This window comes from Pyxicephalus adspersus, chromosome 2 (genome assembly GCF_032062135.1).
Source record: "Pyxicephalus adspersus chromosome 2, UCB_Pads_2.0, whole genome shotgun sequence".
NCBI lineage: Eukaryota > Metazoa > Chordata > Amphibia > Anura > Pyxicephalidae > Pyxicephalus > Pyxicephalus adspersus.
The window spans coordinates 92,396,520-92,417,202 of record NC_092859.1 but is presented as its reverse complement, the minus strand read 5'-3'; the positions used below and the strand labels follow the sequence as shown (position 1 = coordinate 92,417,202).

At 38.6% G+C, this 20,683-nt stretch overlaps 2 protein-coding genes across 3 annotated transcripts in view; one reads left to right on the top strand and one right to left on the bottom strand.

Annotated features, from left to right (window-relative positions):
• Positions 1 to 1,307, bottom strand: part of LOC140322468 (vasopressin V2 receptor-like) — a 1,810-nt gene extending 503 nt beyond the window's left edge. The window contains exon 1 of the mRNA XM_072399030.1: positions 335 to 1,307. Within this exon, the coding sequence (XP_072255131.1) occupies positions 335 to 1,265 (931 nt within the window). The 5' untranslated portion in view covers positions 1,266 to 1,307. The remainder of the gene's footprint in view (positions 1 to 334) is intronic.
• A 5,163-nt stretch (positions 1,308 to 6,470) lies between these two features.
• PNPLA8 (patatin like domain 8, phospholipase A2) overlaps positions 6,471 to 20,683 on the top strand; it is a 39,580-nt gene continuing 25,367 nt past the window's right edge. Inside the window, exons 1-6 of one of the 2 annotated variants that reach the window (XM_072401508.1) lie at positions 6,471 to 6,608; positions 10,368 to 11,383; positions 12,027 to 12,176; positions 15,001 to 15,152; positions 16,474 to 16,568; positions 20,149 to 20,320. In XM_072401508.1, coding sequence (XP_072257609.1) covers positions 10,412 to 11,383; positions 12,027 to 12,176; positions 15,001 to 15,152; positions 16,474 to 16,568; positions 20,149 to 20,320 — 1,541 coding nt within the window. In that variant the 5' untranslated portion in view covers positions 6,471 to 6,608; positions 10,368 to 10,411. The remainder of the gene's footprint in view (positions 6,609 to 10,367; positions 11,384 to 12,026; positions 12,177 to 15,000; positions 15,153 to 16,473; positions 16,569 to 20,148; positions 20,321 to 20,683) is intronic. The other variant, XM_072401509.1, reaches the window with a different exon arrangement.

Here is a 20,683-nt window from a genome sequence, read left to right as displayed (position 1 = left end):
TACTTTTGAGCCCCTGAAATGAAGTGATTGTGTTAAAAAAAGGCTTAGTTCCTGATCCCCCTTCCTTGCAAGTAAGTTTCAGGTTTAGGGTCATAATACTATATTCAATTTCTTAAATATTAACTTGAAAAATTGGTGGGGCTTTAAATGGCATATTCTTGGCTATACTTAGCCTATTTTTTTATTTAAATTTTTAGCTGACAAACCTAAAATATTCTTGCTTTAACCTAGTTTTTTTTTATACATATACGCATGTAGTGTTGTTTTATAAACATAAATTATGAAAGCTTTTGATATTTTTTTTTTTTTTATAGAAACATCAATGAATCCTTACCTTTTGGAGGAGCTGTAGACCATGCAGCCCACATTTGTACAATAAAGAACGGAGCCCAACACAGGATATAGGAAGCAACAGTGACTACAGTCATTCTAACTGTCTTAATCCTGGCTTTTGATATACTGCCAGTGTTCCTTGCCTGGTTCAATACAGCTTTCAGTGGACATGACTTTACAAATTCTTTCCGTTGCTTCATGCATACATTGTTTTTGATAGTTTTGCAAATTCTAATTTGGCATGCAATAAGTATGGCAACTGGAAAGAAGAAAATGGCTATACCAATCCAGGTCACGTATGCTTTTAATCCCCAAGGTTCCGTGAACAGTGCCCAGCATTCAAAGATGCCAGGAGCAATCTCTGTCTTAGAGAAAATAAAAGCCTGGGGAATACTGAAAATAAAAGAAATTGCGCAGCTTGTGCAGACTGCAGTGTTCCAAAGAGCTCTTCTCTTTTGATATATGACTATGGGGTAGCAAATGGCTTGAAACCTATCCACGGTCATTGCCACTATCATGTACATAGAGGCAAACATTCCAACCAATTGTAAAAACTTAATGATACGACACAGTGGGTCCGGGCCAATGAAGACATCTGTAATATCCCACATCAGTTGTGGAAGAACTTGAAAAAATGCCACAAATAAGTCAGCCAAGCTTAAGTGAAGCATAAACACGTACATCCGTGACAAATTCTTCCTCCTGTTCCACAAAACCAAAATGATCATTACATTTACAACCATGGCTGCCATAAAAATGATCCCAAGCATGGATATTTCAGTATAAGCCAACTGTTTGTCTCTCTCAGACCAGCTAGCTACTTCTGACTCATTTCTTGTGTTTTTTTCATAGTTTTGAAAACCATTCTCTGAAGAATTGAGATTTTCTTTAAAATGACAAGAAAGGTTCTTCATCATAGAAAAGTGTGCCATTGAAGGTTTAGGACCCCAAGTCTTTCTAATATTGATTTGAGAGTAAAGTGATAGAAACATTCATTCATTGGAAAGCTTTGCTGGAATAAATATTTAGCAGGCTGCTATGACTAAATACACTCTGTGCTGCTCATCCCCTTTTGACCATTTCCAGGAATTAACTATAGCCGTCATTTACTTTTTTTTTTGTGTAGTTAGATGGGGAGAAAGTTATTACAAATATATATCAATGTGCAAGCTGCAAACCCTATTTTGATTTATTATTACACTGTGTATCATGAACACGTTTCTTTTGTTTTTTATAAACATTTTCACCTTTTTTAACACCTTAATTGCACATCAGTGCTGTGCTGAGCTTCTGCAGGCTGTTGGTAGCCGCACTGTTGATGGCCAGTTGTAGTCTCCATCTAACAGGGTGACAAAACATGAGCAGAATTGGGACACTGCACAGTGCAACATTACCCATACCTTCTAACTGTAGAAATGAGAAAGAAGACTTCTTAGTATATTAATGATTTGCAGCAAATGCATTGCACCAAGGTGAATACTGGCTGTTGCTCCATCACATTGATTGTCGTAACCCATTTGGGTTTAAACCTTCTCACTGTATTCACTGCACACATAACATTCAGTCCTTGTCTCTTCAGGCAGGTAGCATGGAACCACCCAAGGTACGGAGTATAAGTGACACCTAGTTCTAACCAGGGCATCCTGCAAAAGGTGATGGGCCCATAGCATTAGAGGCTGCTGGGATCCTTGCAAGGTGTTACCAGGTCTTCGCCCAAGGGGTCACTCTACTGGAAGAGCAAGTATGGAAAGGCTTTGGTGTGAAGACAGGGAGTTGAGAGAGAGAGGCCACGGTGAGAAGTGGTCAGAGCTGGCAGCACACAGGTGTAGTCGAAGACCCAGGTGAAAGGTCAGGGTAGGTGTCAGGCAAAGCATATTCTAAGTCAAGTCAAACGGTCATAGCAAAATAGCAATAGTGTACAAACACTGAATGACAAGGACGTTGGAGCAAAGTCACAGCACCAGCCACCTTTACTGCTGAGACTAAAATAGCACCTGCCCTTATAAGAAGCTCTACATCCCCGGGCTGTGTCTACTACCTGCAGGCAGTGTGACAGTATACATTGAAGCTGTCTGTGTATAAACAGTTTATTTAAATTCAGTCAGAGAAGCACTGGCTTTGCTGGATATCGAGCCATAGTGTAAAGCAAAAGAACTGCCAATGAACCTTTGACCAGTTGCTGAATTGTACAAATTAAGAAAAGGAACAAGCTTTACCTCCTCTGAGACCAAAATTGAACTATATGCTTACAACTTTTAACATTTTGTTTCGAGAGAATGCAACAAGGCTTATGATGAAAAGTACACCAGCCCTACTGTGAAGCATGGAGGTCGATCTCTGATGTTCACGGTGTGTGTGAGCAAAACAGGGAACTTAGTGAAAAATTATGTCACGATAAATGTTGTATGGGACCAGAAAATCTACTTATCTACTATTATTTTTTTAATAACTCTTTAGGTAGTCTTTGTAAATGACTCCATAGAATTTATATATGCATCTGATATGCATATATGCATTTATATATGATCTGGGTTTATGTATATCTGCAATATGTATTGTAAAATGTATTCCTTGCCTAGAATTCTTCATTACCTTTCTAAGAAACAACAAATTTGGTGTTTTCCAGGAAAGAGCTTTTCCTATAATATCACAGATCTCACATCATTTCACTTCTCTATAAATTATATGAAGTACTAAAAAGCTTCAATTGTTTGTGTTTCAATCTTTCTCTGCTAAACATCCAGATCATAAATTGCTTTTAAAGCAGAGCTATAAGAACATTGCTGTACCATTTATTAGAAAGTGCACGTCAATTTCTCATTACAGTAACAAAAATGTGGAGAAGCATAATAATGATATCTTAGGTTACTAATACATTTACTAGCACAGAACACAATTAACTGACTTTCTAAAGAAAGTACGAAGAACATCAAGGATATTGGATGCAAGGGTGGATAGGAAAAAGATACAAGCTTTTTTTCTGAGGGGAGAAGGGTTACTACTTGCTGTTACTGTAAACAGAGGAGTAATAAACCAAATATTTTTTTTTCCTTTTTTTCATATTTATTTGGTGTATTGTCATAAAAAGTGTATTATTCAATGGGAACAACATGGAGTCCAAATAGCAATTATAAAAATATAAAGAGACATTTATACAGGAATGCAGTCACCTATTTTAAGCTTTTAACAGTGCCATCTGGACCATTTTTTTTGTTTAAGCTGTTTAAATGCACCACTAATATAGGTTAGAGCAAAAAAAAGGGGGGCTCAGTTAGATCTATTAAATTAACGCATGTTGTGTCACATGTAAATATGTATTGTGTTGAGGCAGCCCAATTATTTGAGCTGGCAGCGACAGGCAAGAATTGACTAAATTCTGACAGTTTTTGAACCAGTGCACCACAATAGTCACTTCAATGTTGTGTAACACTGCAAGGCATGTGCATCAGAGCTACACTGTCTTAAAGAGGAACTATAGCTAAAAATGATAAAATTGTGACCAGGCAGATCCTTTATTAAAGAAAGTCAGGCAATGTCCCTTCTCCACTAAAATAAAAAAATAAAGCAATAAAGACCTACCTGACTGCTGATTTTCAAAGCAGAATTATTATGGAGCGCCCTTTGAAATGAACTTAGCACACTATATGACTGGCACGCATGCTGTGTGTCAGAGCTCTGAGTGAAATGATAGCTATGATTGCATTTAAATTAAGATAAGCTGCCAGATGCACTGGTGGCTTTAGGTCCAGAATATAAAGGTGGTACTATGGTCAGTTAATGTGGCAAACATGGGTATGGCTACTGCATATTGGGGTTCTTTAAAGAATGTGATTACATTAAATTTGAGCCTACTTAGAGTATATATTGAACAAATTTGCCAATGTCCAAATACCAAATATGGGGATTTTCTTTACAACCAATTTGGCCATAGGAAACCATATCCAGGCTCAAAATAAATTGCAAATCTATCTTTCTAATACACCAAAATCTATAGAACCTACAATATAATTCCTATAAGTATACTATTCCCAGCACTGCTCCTGCACACCACCCACAGGTACCTGACTGACTGAGAGCGGCGCTCTGACAATACATGAGCAAACTGGCAACTAGCAGCTGCATCTACCTGCACTTCACACTGGGCACATGCTGACTCAACACCATGGAAAGGAGCGAGATGAAGTGAAGTTCCCAGTGAGTTACAGCCAATAGGGAAGAATGCAATAGGATCAATCCCAAGAACCTAATATGTTTCATTACCTATAGCACTTGTGCTTAGAAGTGACGGTTGCATTAGATCCAGTCAGGAACACCCTGTCCTAGAGTGACAATGCTTACCCATCATACTGTATGTATGGAGGAATAACCTAGGATAGGACTACAGAACACCTTCTCATCTCCTCCTCACCATAGCATTGGAGGTAGGTGTTTTATAATTCACATTCTCCCTAGGCATACAAAAAGCTATCATTGCTCAATAATATTGCAGACCTGATGCATTTCCAGTCTTTCTTTCAAGGATTGTTTTTTAATCTTTTTAGGCAGCAGCAAAGTCATTTTTGGTGAACTTGGTATAATGAACCTCTGTCAGATTTTTATTGAGGAACAATCACATGACTGAAACACAAGAGAAGAGGGAATGGTGCCCATTCACTGCCTGGTGGACACTCAGTCTTGGGGGAGATGTATTCTTCTTCTATTTCAAACTTGTGTGCAGCTCATGTGGAATGTAGACATCATGGCACTGCCAAGCCCCCTAATGGTCCTACTCACTGGCACATGGGTGCTATCTGGAGGTAAAGCTTGTTCAGGCCTAAAAATATAAAACAAAACCAGAGTTGGTACCTCCTACTGCATTTTAACCCAGAAAAAGAGACGACTGGGAAGTAAGAATGGAGGACTTTAGAGACATTAGGGTGCAATTCCTATTGTGTGTTACTCCCCCCCCCCCTTCTAGATTGTAAGCTCTTTGGGGCAGGATCCTCTCCTACTGTGTCACTGTCAGTATTCGTCTGTCACTTGCAACCCCTATTTAATGTAATATGTTGGCGCTTTATAAATCCTGCTTCTTCTTCTTATTAATAATAATATTAATAATAACAGGTCATCGCAATAGACCTGATTTAATAGAGCTCTCCAAGACTGGAGCAGAAAAAATCATCATGGGAGAACCCGGGTGATCCAGCAAACCTGAAATGTATCTGGTATATATGTATCTGTATATGGAGAAACCCATTCCAGGTTTGCTGGATCACCCAGGTTCTCCCATGACAGTCAATCTTCTCCAGTCTCGGAGAGCTTTCACAAATCAGGCTTTCTGTTCCAGATAGTGTAGATGCTCCATGTTAGTCTTTGTCAGAGGCAAATGTGCTGGGTGACACCGGTGTAGGGAAACTGGTAGATAGTTGTCACCCTGTTACAGAAAATTCTTAAAAAAGCCTTCATGGATGGATCTTTGGAAATAATTTTAACAGAAGTTGATAAATGAAAGAGATTGAAGACCAATTTTGAAATTGAAGATTTTAGTTTTTCAGATCTGCTTTAAATTTAAAAATGAAATCCTCAGACTGCTTCCTGGAGACTCAAACCAGCTGGGTGCCAATCTCACTGCCAAAGATACATGGGCCCCGGCCAGAACATCGCTAATATTTATTGGACCTCCCTGTGCTTGGAACACATGGGCTGTGGTATGATTACTTGTCATATGTTTGTACAGCAAGGAAGAAAAAACCATTGATAGAACACCCCGGTCACCCAGTATATTAAAGGAGTCAGCTGACCTCATTATATGGGCCCATAACCTGCACCCCAACCTGACCCAGGTAACTCCGGGTCAGGACACTGCCCCCTACAGGCCTGGAGAATTTATTTCTTAGGCAGTGCAGATGTCCTATGTTTACCTTACCTTTGGCACAGGCCCTAGGTAATAAATTATACCTTTGTGCTGAGAATTATAATTATTATATACAGTTTACAATATAACTAATGTAAATATGTAGTAAATAATGGTCAATAATGAGCATATTATTATTCCCATATCTCTGCACGTTAAACACAGCCTGAGCACAGTGTAAACGCGCTGGGGGTTTTCTGTCTCTTCCGGCTCGCCTTAGTCTGACAGGGAGTCACGTGACAGAGGAGGAGGCCTGCTGAGAGTCAGGCCACCCAGCTGATCGTACCGAGTGACAGCCGGGCCGATGTCCCCGCCCACTTCTGGCTGTGTATGGGTGAGCCAGCGCTGTCCTATGTATTAGCTGTCAGCCTCCAGGGGCCGGGTGAGTGTCCCCGCTTCACTATGACTAGCAGTGTGCGCCATGGCTGCCCTCAGACCCCCGGGTCTGGCTCTCTATATGTATGACTGTTCTTTGTTTGTTTACTTCAGGCTGAGCCTACTACAGGGGGCAGAATGTATGAGGAGGATGTGAGAGGGGAGAGGAACTATTCCATACCAGTGGCTGCTGATGCCAGGAGTATATGTGTATGTATATGTGTGTGTGTGTATATGTATGTGTGTACATGTGTATATAATGTGTGTGTATTTATAATATATGTGTGTGTGTGTGTGTATATGTATGTGTGTATGTGTATATAATGTGTGTGTATTTATATATATATATATATATATATATATATGTATGTATAATGTAAGTAATACACTGACATATCTTATTTTGGAGGTGTTTTCTACCAGGGTATGGAGGGATGCAGTGACATGTAGATTGGGATGCCTGTACTCGGTATGATGATCCGTGTGATTCATGTATTTTGTGCTGGGCTGATCACACTGCAATGATATCCTGATATACAGGATTTGGTTTTATGAGTGGTGGTGTAACTATGAATTGTTTACATTCTTTACACATATCCGATATAACTTTGTTTTTTTTATAATTATGTGTATATACCAATCACAGGGTGAAAGTATATCTCTAGGCGGGACTTTTTTTAATTTGTATGTAAACTATTATCACCATTGGGGAGCTTCACTCCTGGATTTGTACCTTTGAACACTTGTCACCCACAAATTCAGAATTTCTGAAGTTGTCCCCAGAATAAGAGGTAAAGAGAATCAGTCAGTGGGGACACACTTGTTGCAGGGGGAACTTTCTAGGGTGTTATTCCCCTCACTTTGGGAGATTTGCTTTAATTTCCTGTTGCTTCTGTAGGACAGGAAGTGGTAGGAATTTTCCCAAAAGCTCAACAGGTGACAGAGGTTTTAAACCTCCACTCTATTCATGGAATTTTGATGATCTGTATACGATGTTTGTTCAAACGCAGAAAAATGACACCCAGAAACTTGACCCCTTAGAATGATTCCCTCTCTACTACCATCATGGTGATCATGTTTTCCCAAGACAGGACATCTTAAAAAATCTGTGACAAAGACATAGAAAAAAAAACCTACCCAGATTCCCCTCTGTTCCTTTTAGGTGCAAAAACACATCCCGGAAGGTATCTGTGTATCCCACTACGGTAGAACCCACGGGGAATGGCAGTTTCTAGATAAGTGTAGTTTCCAGTTAACTAAGGTTAATTCCTTTTTCTTTTCTCACTCATTCAGCACTAGACTTGAATGGGGAGACTTGTCAGTATTCACCTCTAGTGCTGAATAGCTGAGAAAAGGGAAACCCTGATGACACTTCAGTAATCAGCGGAGCTCTGCTTTCCTGATAGCTCCGCTCTTCTGATTGTTCCCGCAGCCCTAATGGAGCTGTGGCGTTCTTGGATGCAGAATACATGTCACAGCTCCGCTAGGGCTGCATGAGCAATCAGGAGAGCGGAGCTGTCAGGTGCCGGTTATATGAGTTTTCCAGTTATCTGAGTTTTGGATAACCAGGGTTTTACTGTATTTAACACGCTGGGGCTGACATATCTGGGTAAAATGCAACAAATAAATGACACCGCCTATGTCACAGGCAGACATAATGACATCATAAAAGAAAAAACAATGCATACTGAGGATGGAGTCCCTGTCCTTGTGAAAATGCTGGCTGTTTAGCTGCCTCTAGGCCGGTGTTTCTCAAGATCTCTGGAACCCTAGGGATAACCCAGATGTTGCTGGGGGTTCCTTGAGCAATGAGCACTTTGTGCCTCTCAGGTCAGTTTAAGTGACCCCCAATGACCTTATTGGCAATCTGTAAGACATTCTTATATATATATGTATTTGTGAGTATGTGTTTTGAACATGATAGAGAAAGGTTCCAGTTCCAGCCCCTTCCAGTTTTTTTTTCATGAAGTTTTTGTTCCATCTGAAAAATTTCCCCTTAACTTCCCAACCCAAAGACACAAAAGCATGTGAAATAAATCTTTCTAAAGTTAGAAGATGCCCTCATAGACATCTGTGCTGGTACAAGTGCCCCATCAGAAGATTTCCCCTTACATTCTTGATGATAATTGTATAATCTTGAATTTCATTCAACTTTCTGCCTCAGGGTGAATAGAGAGGGTGAATGTTCCCAGCTGGGTCACCAGCTGCAATACTTACCTTACGAGCTTCTCATTTTCTAGTACAGTAAAAAGATAGACATTGATAATTCTTATTAGTATTCAATGTGGGGACATGGTGCAGTTATCAGTAAGTAGTGATTTGACACTTGTGTTATTACCCAGCGCAGGTGATATACTGTAATAAACTCTTCCATGTGATCGCATTATCAGCAGTGTGTTTCTTGTTGTTGACTTGTGTTCCAGATTTATAAGCTGACAGGTACAACTCTCCAGCCCTTTCTCATGGTTGTATGACCTTATTCCTAGAATTATGCCATACATATTGGTGTGCATTGTGAATGTGAATAATCCAGCACATGCTGTTCAGCTCTGTATCTGCTCTTGTATGCTGCAGACTGAGAGGTGTCCACTTTATCAGAGGCCATGATTGGTGGAACAAAAAAGGAGTTTCCTTTCTTAGATATGAAACCTGACCAGTTAAAAACAAATCTTTGTACATGAGGCTGCTATTTAGATCACTCTGAGTTTCCATTACAATGTAATCTAGGAAAACGAGCCCTCATATCTCTCAGCAGTCTTTAAACGTTACTGTTGTAGGACAGTTTAAAAGCACCAACGTGTGTGACATTTTTATTCTTAAACGTTTAACAGTGAAAATATTCCATGTATGTGTGTTGGTATTCAGGTTCTTGAAAACTTTTTTGATTGTAGTATAATGCCTATTGCTGATTTATTTACCTAGAGGCATTTTTTACATATCTTTGGTTCGGTATTTTCCAGAATTCTAAGAATCATAAAGCAGTTCTAGCCAGCATACGTGTAAGAGCGATAGTGATCAACACTTAAGACCAACTAAACCATTTTTGATTTACCTAAAAACAATTATCGGTTTTGTTAAATTGCAAAGTTTTGAAAATTTCCCTGCAGATATTTCTGAGGAGCTAATAACTGCAATTCAGGATCCAAACACACAAATAAATTGGTGCATCCACAGAATTTGGCTTTGGCACATTGAATGACATTGTGTTTCCTGACGTTGTGTGCATCATCCCTGCTGTAAAGTAGAAAGTTAATCCTTTGAACACAGCAGTATGCTGGGCGACACATAAAAGTATAGTGGAAGTTTTTATAAGCTCATAATCAACAATATATTAAAGCAGCATAAAGCACAACACTGAAACAACACAACAATAAAACTTAGTCTCCAATAGTGGTAACTGCAAAACAGTGGTGGCCAACTTACCTGATATGCAGTGCCTAAAGTGTGGCCCCTGATATCATGAAAGGGCCACAAATACAATTAGATCCATAAATATTTAGACAGAGATATTTTTTTTTCTAATTTTAGTTCTGTACATTACCACTATTCATTTTAAATGAAACAACTCAGATGCAGTTGAACTGCAGAGTTTCAGCTTTAATTCAGTGGGTTGAACAAAATGATTGCTGTGGATATAGTAATTATAGGAGGGATTCCCTGAAGACCTGAAACTTATTTCAAGGACCCCTCATCTTCAAGGAAGACTGACTGAGAGTATACAAAGAGTGACGTTCTGTCTTTTTAACAATTTGATTTTTAATTTCAGATGATTGTAAACCTGCTACACCAAAACAGTTGGACCTCTGAGTAATGTCCGTGTTGTTGCTATTGGATACATATCTTTATTTGCTGACTTCCAAAAGAAGTGTCTGGAGAAGAGCAGATTTAAAACTTGTATATTATTGCTGTCCAAGAAATTGCTCTATTAGTGTGAAGATAAAGCAATGCAAACAGCTACAAGGGAAAGCTGAACAAAGAAGATATATTCATACACATAATCAAACAAGTGCATACTCCAAAAATTTCAGACTTGGCACTGCTTCTTCAAAGGCGTTTTCAATAGCAAAGAAGTCTATGTCACGAATCAAGAATACTTTTGACTCTGTCACAAAAGCTGTATCAAACACACACAGTGAATTAATTTCACGTATTGTACGCCCCAAACCAAATCCAGCCAGTGTTGGTAAAGCAGAAAATGTCCGGAAAGCAGAAGTCAATGGCACACAGGGTGACTTTACTGAAACTAAAGCTGAGGAAAATGGCAAGGAGCCACTAATAACGTCCAGAGAAACTACCTCCAATCTCAACCAGAACAGCCCTGACAGCACTGACTCCAGGGCAAACCTGTTCCATCCTAGCTCTCTCACTACTAACTTTGGGGAAACTTATAATTTCTTGGCCAATCATATAAACTCCTATTTTGCCCATGAGACCGGTATGGAGAAAAACAATAATAAAACTTCAGTAGATGCCAAAAGCCAAATAATTGAAATTATTGGCGATAAAGAAAAAGATGCATCATCCACAACAGAAGACGCCACAGTTTCTACTAAAAAAAGCATTTCCAACTTTTTGTCTAATCAGTCAAATAATGTTCATGCCTTTGTGGGAAGCTATCTTGGAGGCCTAGTGCCAAAACTGAAAACAGAACAGAAGAACATGATAGAGGAGAAAGGGAAAGAACAAGATGACGAGGATACACAGAGCAAAAACGAGCAAGAGGTTACTAAAGAAAAGACTGTGGATGATAAAGCCAAGAGACTTTCTCTGCAGAGGGAAAAGGTGAGTCTGCCATCCCAGTGGTATAGTAAAGCAAAATCCTATATATCAGTGGTTGCTAACCGGTGGTCCGCGGCTCTGGTCGGTGTGCCTCTGAGCGAGGTCAGTAGAAGGACCCCGTTGGGAGTGCGCACCGGTCAGAGCCACAGACCATGTCCTCCGTACGGATCGCAGGCTCGGGGCAGTGGGTTGTGTCTCTGGTCTGAGCCTGTGGTGGTAGAGTGGGCAGGTTCTGGCATCATGACATCACTATTGGCAAGTTTCCTCCCCTTTGAGTGACACCCGGCTCCCCGCGCATGCGCTCTCTGGAGCTGGTAAATTTAGTGGTCGGTGGGTTCGAAAAGGTTGGCGACCACTGCTATATATCAAGTAAGTTGTACCCTATTTTTGGGTTCTTTTACATCAGAAGATGTACTACAACTAAAATGTATAGTGACTGCCTACAGAGCTAATGGTTGGCACACTGGACATGCATACCCAAATTTGACTTAAAAAAAAAAAATCTTTCCATATTAGGATGTAATATGTATCTGTTCTTCCTTTGTCTATGACTACGGTACTACAGCCCTTTTGGTTATGTTAGGCCTTTGTACTTTTCTTGATATGTTTTTCGAATTCATGTACTGACATATTTTTGGTTGAACAGATTATTGCTCGGGTGAGTGTGGATAACAGAACAAGATCATTGGTTCAGTCATTGCAAAGATCCTCTGATCGGAGGTTGTGCATTAATCGTGTGGAAGAGCTGAGCTGCCATCTTCTGGAGTTTCCTGAAACAAGAGGCGTCGCAGTGAAGGTAAGTCTAGCTCTGTTTTTCTTATTATGATAAAGTAAGTCCAAGTCTCTAAAATTCTAGACATTTTGTATTAACTGATTTTTATGCTAAACAAATCTTCTGTTTTTGAACTAAATGCACGCAACCAGCTAAATTCCTCAGTATCAGCAGATGAATATTGCCTGTGTAGTTTAGCAGTAATTAGAATCGCCCCGAGTTGAACTTTTGGTGTAAAATACTGGCCTAGGTTTGATTCCATTCTGTAAACCCTGTTCCATCTCCATTAGTTTTTAGATTTCTGACTGTGAATACATGTTGGCTATTACAGTATAAAGTTTTACAAGTACTAGTAATTGATCACTGGTGGAGGGGGAAGGAAGACTGCTTTCCTGAGATTTAGGTAAATGACTGCTATAGAACATTTGGAGCACATGCCTGGGTTTTCCATAATAAAGGCACAGTTTTCTTGAAATTATCATTGTATTTTTTAACATGTCAGGTATGGAAACTTTTATAAAGTAGCCATAATTGGGTGTACAGGGATGATGTTACTCCTGCACTTGCACAGTAGTTAGATCTAGGTCTTTTGTTTGCAGTGCCAAGAATAGAGCCAAGTTCTACACTGCATGGTGCATGTGGTGTGGAGTGAAAACGAGGAATACTTGCATGAGTTTTAAATCTACACATTAAATTGCTTGAGTGGATTATATATTATATTATATATTATATAAAACAATATTTGATACTAGTGTTGGTGTTGTCCTTATATTCGACCCGAATATGGCTGTTCGAATTCGGATAAAACCGACCCGAAAAAAAAACGTAATTCTACAACAAAGATTCTGATAAAAAATGTGTTAAAAAAAATAAAAATTAATGTTAAATTAATTTATTGAGTGTTTGTGTTTATTTAACTAATTTGTTTTTTAATTTCTACAATGACACTATATCTCTTACTCTGTAACACACTTTCCAGCACAGATACATTTGTTACATCTTTCTTTTATCCACTGCAGAAAAATGTAACAAATGTATCATATTATTGTGCTGGAAAGTGTGTTACAGAGTAAGAGAAACTTGGGATCTTTTCAATGATTGCAGCTGAGTGTGCAATCCCCGGGGTACTACAGGTTAATTATCCTGTAGTGCCCCAGCAATCGTAGTGAAACTGCAATTTATCTGCCGATCAGTTCCCACGGTCACATGATGGTGGGAACTTTGCACTCACAGCTGTGACTGCAGGCGATCCCCGAGGCACTACAGGTTAATTAACCCGTAGTGCCCTGGGGATCGTAGTGGAACTGCGGTCACATGACCTCGGGAACTTTGCGGACACAGCTGTGACTGCAGGCGATCTCCTAGCACTAGAAGTTGAATGGGGACAAGTTTCTCCATTCATCTCATCTAGTGCCCTGTGTTCTTGGATAGAGAAACTCTATCCAAGAACACATACAACTAGTAAAGGGCTGCAAGAGCAATCTGATTGCTCCTGCAGCCCTTTTTAGTCCCTAAAAATAACCCGAATTCTCCCACCATTGACTTCAATGGTGTTCAAATTCGGCATTCGATCACCAGAACAATATCTCACTATTCAATCCAATCAATAGCTGTCAAATAAAATAGTGAGATATTTTTTATTATTTATTTTAATATTTATTACTACAGAAATATGTTTGTGGCAAGCATTTGGAATGTAGCTCTGTGTGAAAGATAAGGATGCTGATCCAAGATGTAGTTATCCTACTTTTAGGTAATAATGGAAAATTATGGATTCATGTTCCTCCATGTTCAAAGATAAAAGCTTAAAAGAAAAAAAAATGTCTAAATGCCACTTTGAGGTTACATGTCACCTACCCAATATAATATTTCAGTTACAGCTGGAAGATAGTGGAGTGTATTCACCCAAATGCTTATTTTATCCTTACAGATTCTGCAGCATAAACTGTATTAGTTTTACTATCTTCTAGCCTTGTTCCTTTTGTTTCAGCATTAGCTTATCACTCCTGCCATTACATTCATTATAATTTTAGGGAAAAAATTCCCCCTTGTAAAAACTGAGACATGTGGGTCTTCCTGGCAACTTAGTTGCTGACATCTTATACCTTGAGAGAAGAGGACTCCACTGAGTTGTTCATCTTGCATCCCTCATAATTAAAACATACATTTTGGCTAGTTGTTTTATGTGAGTTTATTTGCCCAACAATTAGATGATGAAAATTTAAAGAAGGTCAGTTCACTTCTCATTTCTACCTATTGTTTACCTGTTCTCCACATGACATATTCAATTAGAGGCAGCAGTGTGTTCCCATGGATTCAAACTATTTTTTCACCCTCATGTATGAATTTGCAGAGCCTTGTGACAACTTTAAATGGTACTTACACTGATGGATCAGTAACTAGTGGATTACAACTAAGGACCAGAACCATTTGTTTACCAAATATTATACTGAAGTTCCCTAAACTGTAGCCTAAACTGTTCACAGAACCATCCACAATCACTGAAGGACCGTACACACAATAGATAGGGAACGATCATTGCCCAATGAGATCCGCCGGACAGTCGTTTGTTTCCAGTGTCATTTCTCGTTCGTCGGCGTCTTGGCCAGTCGTGCACTTTTTTTGTTTAACGATTATCAGACAAACGGTCGTTAGTCGTTCATTTCCAACGATAATTATTGCACGTGTGTAGGTAGCCTTACCCACAACTTTATTCCACTCATGATAATAAATAATATTTCTTGGATTATACCTGCATGCATCTACATACCATATTGGTTTATGAATGTACAGTTTATTTGAATATGTCCCTGTATTGTTAACAATGGAAATGTTTTAAACATTGCAGGAAAAAGCCATTCCTTATTTATTGAGGCTACGGCAAGCACATGATGAAACCCTGCAAGCAGCTGTAAGAGAAGCATTAGCTTTGATTGGTTATACCGACCCTGTTAAAGGTAGAGGAATTCGAGTACTCACTATTGATGGTGGAGGAACTAGGTAAAAATGATGTCCTGCTTGTATTATGTGTTTTACACCATGTAAAATATAATGTTTAGCAAAATTATTCTCAGTTTAACAGTACAAAAAAAATCAAAAAACTGTAAAATAAATGTTTATGAAAGACCAAGTACTGCTTTTACACATGTATATCCACTGTATTGCACTCAATACAGTTATTTTGTATTGAATGCAATACAAATGAATGGAACGTAACGTCCACACGCACTGATGTCACCGGAAAAAAGCTTCTGAAGGAAGAAAGAAGACGCGAAGAACGACGTGGGACGCCGGCGGATCAGGTAAGCGCTTTATTTACTATTGTTTCCATAGGTTTATCCACCCCGAGTGTGACTCGGGGTTACCGCTAATAGCATCTTTTTTCTACCGAGTCACACTCGGAGTTACCTCCCAGGAAGTTAAAGACATATGCTAAGCTTTATGTATATATGCTTGTGGGTAGGACAAGGCATAGTAGTAAATATTGGAGGACGCAGGGAATGCTGTCCCCAAGGATTAGGTATTCCATATTGTCTGGCTTCAAGTGTTCCTGGTGATACCACTTTATCAGGTGCAATTTTTTTAGTGTTATCATTGTCAAAACAACCAGTTCATCCCCCTTCCACCATGGTGACATTTATTTTCTGATATGCCTAATACTGCTCTTGTTTGTTTATTCAGAATAAAAATGCCAACAAACTATCTTGTGCTGTCCTTACTCTGCACGTTCCATCCTGCACCCTCATCTTTGATTCTTATATTATGGGGAACCAGCTGATTCACAGTCTGTTCCCTGACGACATGGCAGCAGATCTTGTGCATACATCATTGTGTCATCCTAATTACATGTTGCAGAGATGAGATCACACATGATTTTATGAGCAATGGAAAAACAGCCTCCTGCTATGTCACATAAGTATCCTAGGACGTGGGAGGACAAAGAATTTGTCACCCTTCCTAGGAAAGAATTTAGTAAGTAGTTGGGGGCTTTGAATTAAAAAAAAAATAAAAAAAAAGTTTATTAATGAATTGAAAAAAAAACTAGGGAAAAAATGAATGAACTTATTAAGGCTGGCCAGGGATTTGTTCCTTCCCTGCTATAACCAAAACGCTAAAAAAAAATTGGACATACTTACATGTAAAATTCTACAGATAGCAGGCATGGCCATTTGAAATCTCCATTCATAGATACACTCAGTCTGACTTAGCCAGGTTTGTTACAGGATTACTCGAAATATTACATGGTAAACGGTTACATTTGGATTCATTATTTGCTCTTTAAGTCTTGTGACAACTTTTTTTTTTTTTTTTATCCCTGCAGAGGAATAGTAGCTCTACAGACTCTCCGTAAGCTAGAAGAACTTACAGGAAAACCTGTTCATCTTCTCTTTGATTACATATGTGGTGTTAGTACAGGTAAGAGGTAATCTTATTTTTTATGAGATTTCTACAGTAATTTCTGAATCATACTATTTATTCCCTTTTTTGAAACGAATGGCAGGCGAGACTGTAGGCAAGAATAGATAAGAGTCAACAAACAAATTTGACAGTAAGCAAACTAGGCATCTGCTTGTTAACATTTCAGCTGAATTGTTTTAAGGCCTTTAAGTAAACGGGTCATGAGCAAAAGGGACTATGTACTTCTTATAACAGGTACACTTGAATGTTTTTTTTTTACCTGCAGATAAATACCGATTATAGTTACAATCAAAGGAGTCGAAATTTATACAACAATACCTAACATTCTGTTAAGTAGAGTCACATTTCTTCATATCACCTTGTACGCTTGTAGACTGTACGCTCCTCGGGCAGGGTCCCCCCCTTCTCGTGTGTCATTGTTTGTATCTACAGAGCTGTGAAATATGTAGGCGCTCTATAAATTCAGTTTATTATGAATAATAAACACCTCAATAATTCCACAGTTGGTGAATAAATAAGATGGCACGATAACAATATATCATTCGAATCATGTGTGTCTTCTTTGCTGGGCCTAGATCGCAAAAATAATAATAAAATGTAGCAGATGGTTCAAATATTGAATACAGGGCAAATAGATCACTTAGCCTAAAGAATAGCATTGTACAGCCTAATTGCATCTGGATATATGATACATAATTACATTTGAGTGTACAGATAACCTGCTGTCTTGGTCAGATTTCTTTTCATTCATGAGCCTCATAACAACATGTTTAGGTCATCTATATTTTCTTTTATTAGTATGGTTATTTTGCAAGTTTATGTAGGGCACATATTGTTCCCTTAGAGCCCACTACTTTTTTCCTCTGCTAAACAATTTTGTTAAGCAGCCCTTATCCTTTTTTCTAAATGAGACAAAGGTCATCTAGGTGGTTTAATCTTCTAATGTGTAAATGCGAAGATAAATTATAAGTATTATTTCAAATGAATAATAAATGTTATATTATTGTATTACATGTAGAAGAAATGGCTACGATATTTCCACCTAACTGCTATCCAGGTACAATATTACCTGTCCAGGCAGTGCATATTATAAGGGGGCATACAGTAAGGAAAATGTGTCCAGACAAATTTAAGTGAAGGGTTAGTGACTAGTTATCATTTTACCTGCAGCTAAACTTTTCCCCAGGATTGATTGACCAAGCCTTGTTCCATGATGTGCCATCATGTGACCCTTTTGGTTAAATAGTAAGCGTTATGTCAGATTTGCCCCCAGATGATGGGTGATTTGATGACTGGTCTAAGATTTGATCATTTTGCAGAAAGATGGGTGGAGGAGTTCAGATGCACAGATGGTGGGGGCACCAATATGTAGCAGGTAAAGTACAAAAAGCACAGAGCAAAAGAACAATGAGCAATGGAGTATTGACAACACCAACTGTCTATAATGCTCAGGAAAACACTCCGAAGATGTTCCTAGGTTATGTTACGTAATAGATTACACCATATTAATCAATAGCTCGTAATACTACCTTTAGCAAGCAAAACTTAAAAAAAAAAAAATTTATTATGACTTTATCAGTTTCTCACATCTCTGAAGGAATTTTGTCCCCCTCTTCTTTATAACATTGCTTTAATTCATTGAGGTTTTCGGTCATTCATTTATGCCTCTTATGTTCTCTTAAGGCCCCACCACAGTATTTTGATCAAGCTGGAGGTCTGGACTTTGGGCAATTGCAAAACTTAAATTCTTTAGTTTTTCAGCCGTTCTGTTGTCAATTTTCTAGCGTGTTTAGGATCATTGTCCTGTTATATGACCCAGTTTTGGCCAAGCTCTAGGCATCGCACATATGGCCGGCTCACATTTGACTCTAGATCACTTGGGTATACTTCATGGAGTTCAGGTTTGGCTCAGTGATTGCAAGTTCTCCAGGTCCTGTGGCTACAAAAAAGCCCAAATCGTTACCCCTCCACAACCGTGCTTGACATTTGTTATAAGATGTTTTTCCCCAAATGTGCAGCTGTACATTATGGCCAAGCATGCCTATGCTCATGTCTGTCTGAAGAATATTGTTCCAGAAGTCTTGTGGTTTGTGCAACTTTGCAAACCTCTTTTTTGGGCAGAATAGAAAAAGATTAAGATCCCTATTAGATTTTACTGCTATTTGGGCATCTCTGAGAGATTTCCTTTCCCTTTCTTTATCTAGGGACAACCTTTTTACTGGACAGGCAGTAAATGAATCTCTCCAGCCTGATGGAAGCAAAACCTGACAGGCTTTCTAATCCATACCCACCTTATCCAAAACTAAAAATCAAGGTTTTAGCCAAAGAAACTTTCTGTTGTATAGAGTTGGCTACCAGTAGAGTTGTCTGCGTGTTCTAAAGCAAATTACAGGAATCTTGGTCAAATTTATAGTATGTTTTTATTTAGGTTAACATACAACAAAACAGTTTTTATTCTATTCTAAAAAGCCATCCCTATTTAATGTACAGCTCTGCGTAATTTGTTGGTGCTATATAAATATGGTTTCATAATAAGTGTTGTTTTATTCTAGATTTGTAAAAAACATTTTGCATGTGGAAAAATATGCAATGTGAAATCTCTAATCTCATAGTCTTTCTAATACCCATTTCCTTGCTGTTCTGTGTGCTAGCATGAAGTAATAATGATCGTGTCTGTACACAGAAGTAGATGTTAGAGCATATACTGTATTGACATTGCAGTGAAAACAGCCGTTTGATGGCTTATATTTAGAGACTTTAACCAATCTTCATTCAAAAAAATGTTGCATTTTAGAAAGAGTGTAGGCCTTTGATAATTGATGAATATGCTTTTATTATATTTAAGTGTTGAGTAGTAGTAGGAGGCTGGGTCTGTGCCATATAGGACTCGAACACTAGATGGCAGTAGCAGTGCACACTTGCAGATTGCTTCTCAGCCTAGTTTTAGAATGTATTTGGGAAAATGATTTTATACATGCGCATGACCAATGCTTTTGACGTGCCCTTTCGAGGTAATCACTATAGTATTATCAAACGTTAAAAAACGCATTTGCAATTTATTAACACTGAGCTGTTTTAAAAATGACATGACCAAAATATTGCTATGCACCTACAGATCGTCTGCTTCATGGTTATGTCCTTTATGTTTGCATCCTTAGTCTAAAATGAAAAAAGAAACAAAAACAAAACACTAATATGTATTATCATGAGTATATTGCAGAGGAGCTCTATTTAATGTATATTGTGGTAGGCAGAATCCCCCTTCTTAGGTTTTAATTCTCTATTCTCATGTGCACCTCTCTAATCTCTATACTATAATGATTACTTTAGCTAGAGAATCCCTATAAGAGAGTCACTGGTGGCGTCTGGAATAATAATGTACTTAGCCATGGTGTAGCATGCAGTAGGCAGTGCAGCATTTGGGTATATAAATATAGCTTTTGTTTATAATGGAGGATTATCTGGGGTGGTTGTATGTCTGTGTTGTAGCTTGTGTGAATGTAATGTATGTGATATTTCTCTTAATGATGCATAGATATTTATCAGGCATGTTTAACAGTAGCTTATTTCTTTCTAGGAGCTATACTGGCCTTTATGTTGGGTTTATTTCATATCCCACTCGACGAGTGCGAAGAAATGTACCAAAAACTGGGAACTGACGTCTTCAAACAGAATGTTATTGTGGGAACAATGAAAATGGGCTGGAGCCATGCCTACTATGACAGTGAGATATGGGAAAAAATGCTGAAGTAAGTATGCAGATTGCTTACCTAAGGACTTGCACACATAGGGATATGGGTATTTTGGTTAGTTGGCTCATCACAGGCCGGCACTAAGCATTAGCTTCACTTAGCATTTCATTGTGTTAAAAAATAAATGCCGAATACAGAATGAACTAAAGCTGGCCCTGCAGTCCCAGTTTATTTTTGTGGTTTCCCGGCTCATCTAGGAGACCTAAAACTTTCTAGCTGTCAAATATGAGCTCAATGTGGGCAAGTCATTAACCAAAAAATGCAGTCTCTGCACACAATTTGATGTTTGAAGTAAACCCAGAATAATTCAATTTGCTGTAGGCTTATCTCACTGTAACCTATTTGTATCACTGTATCAGC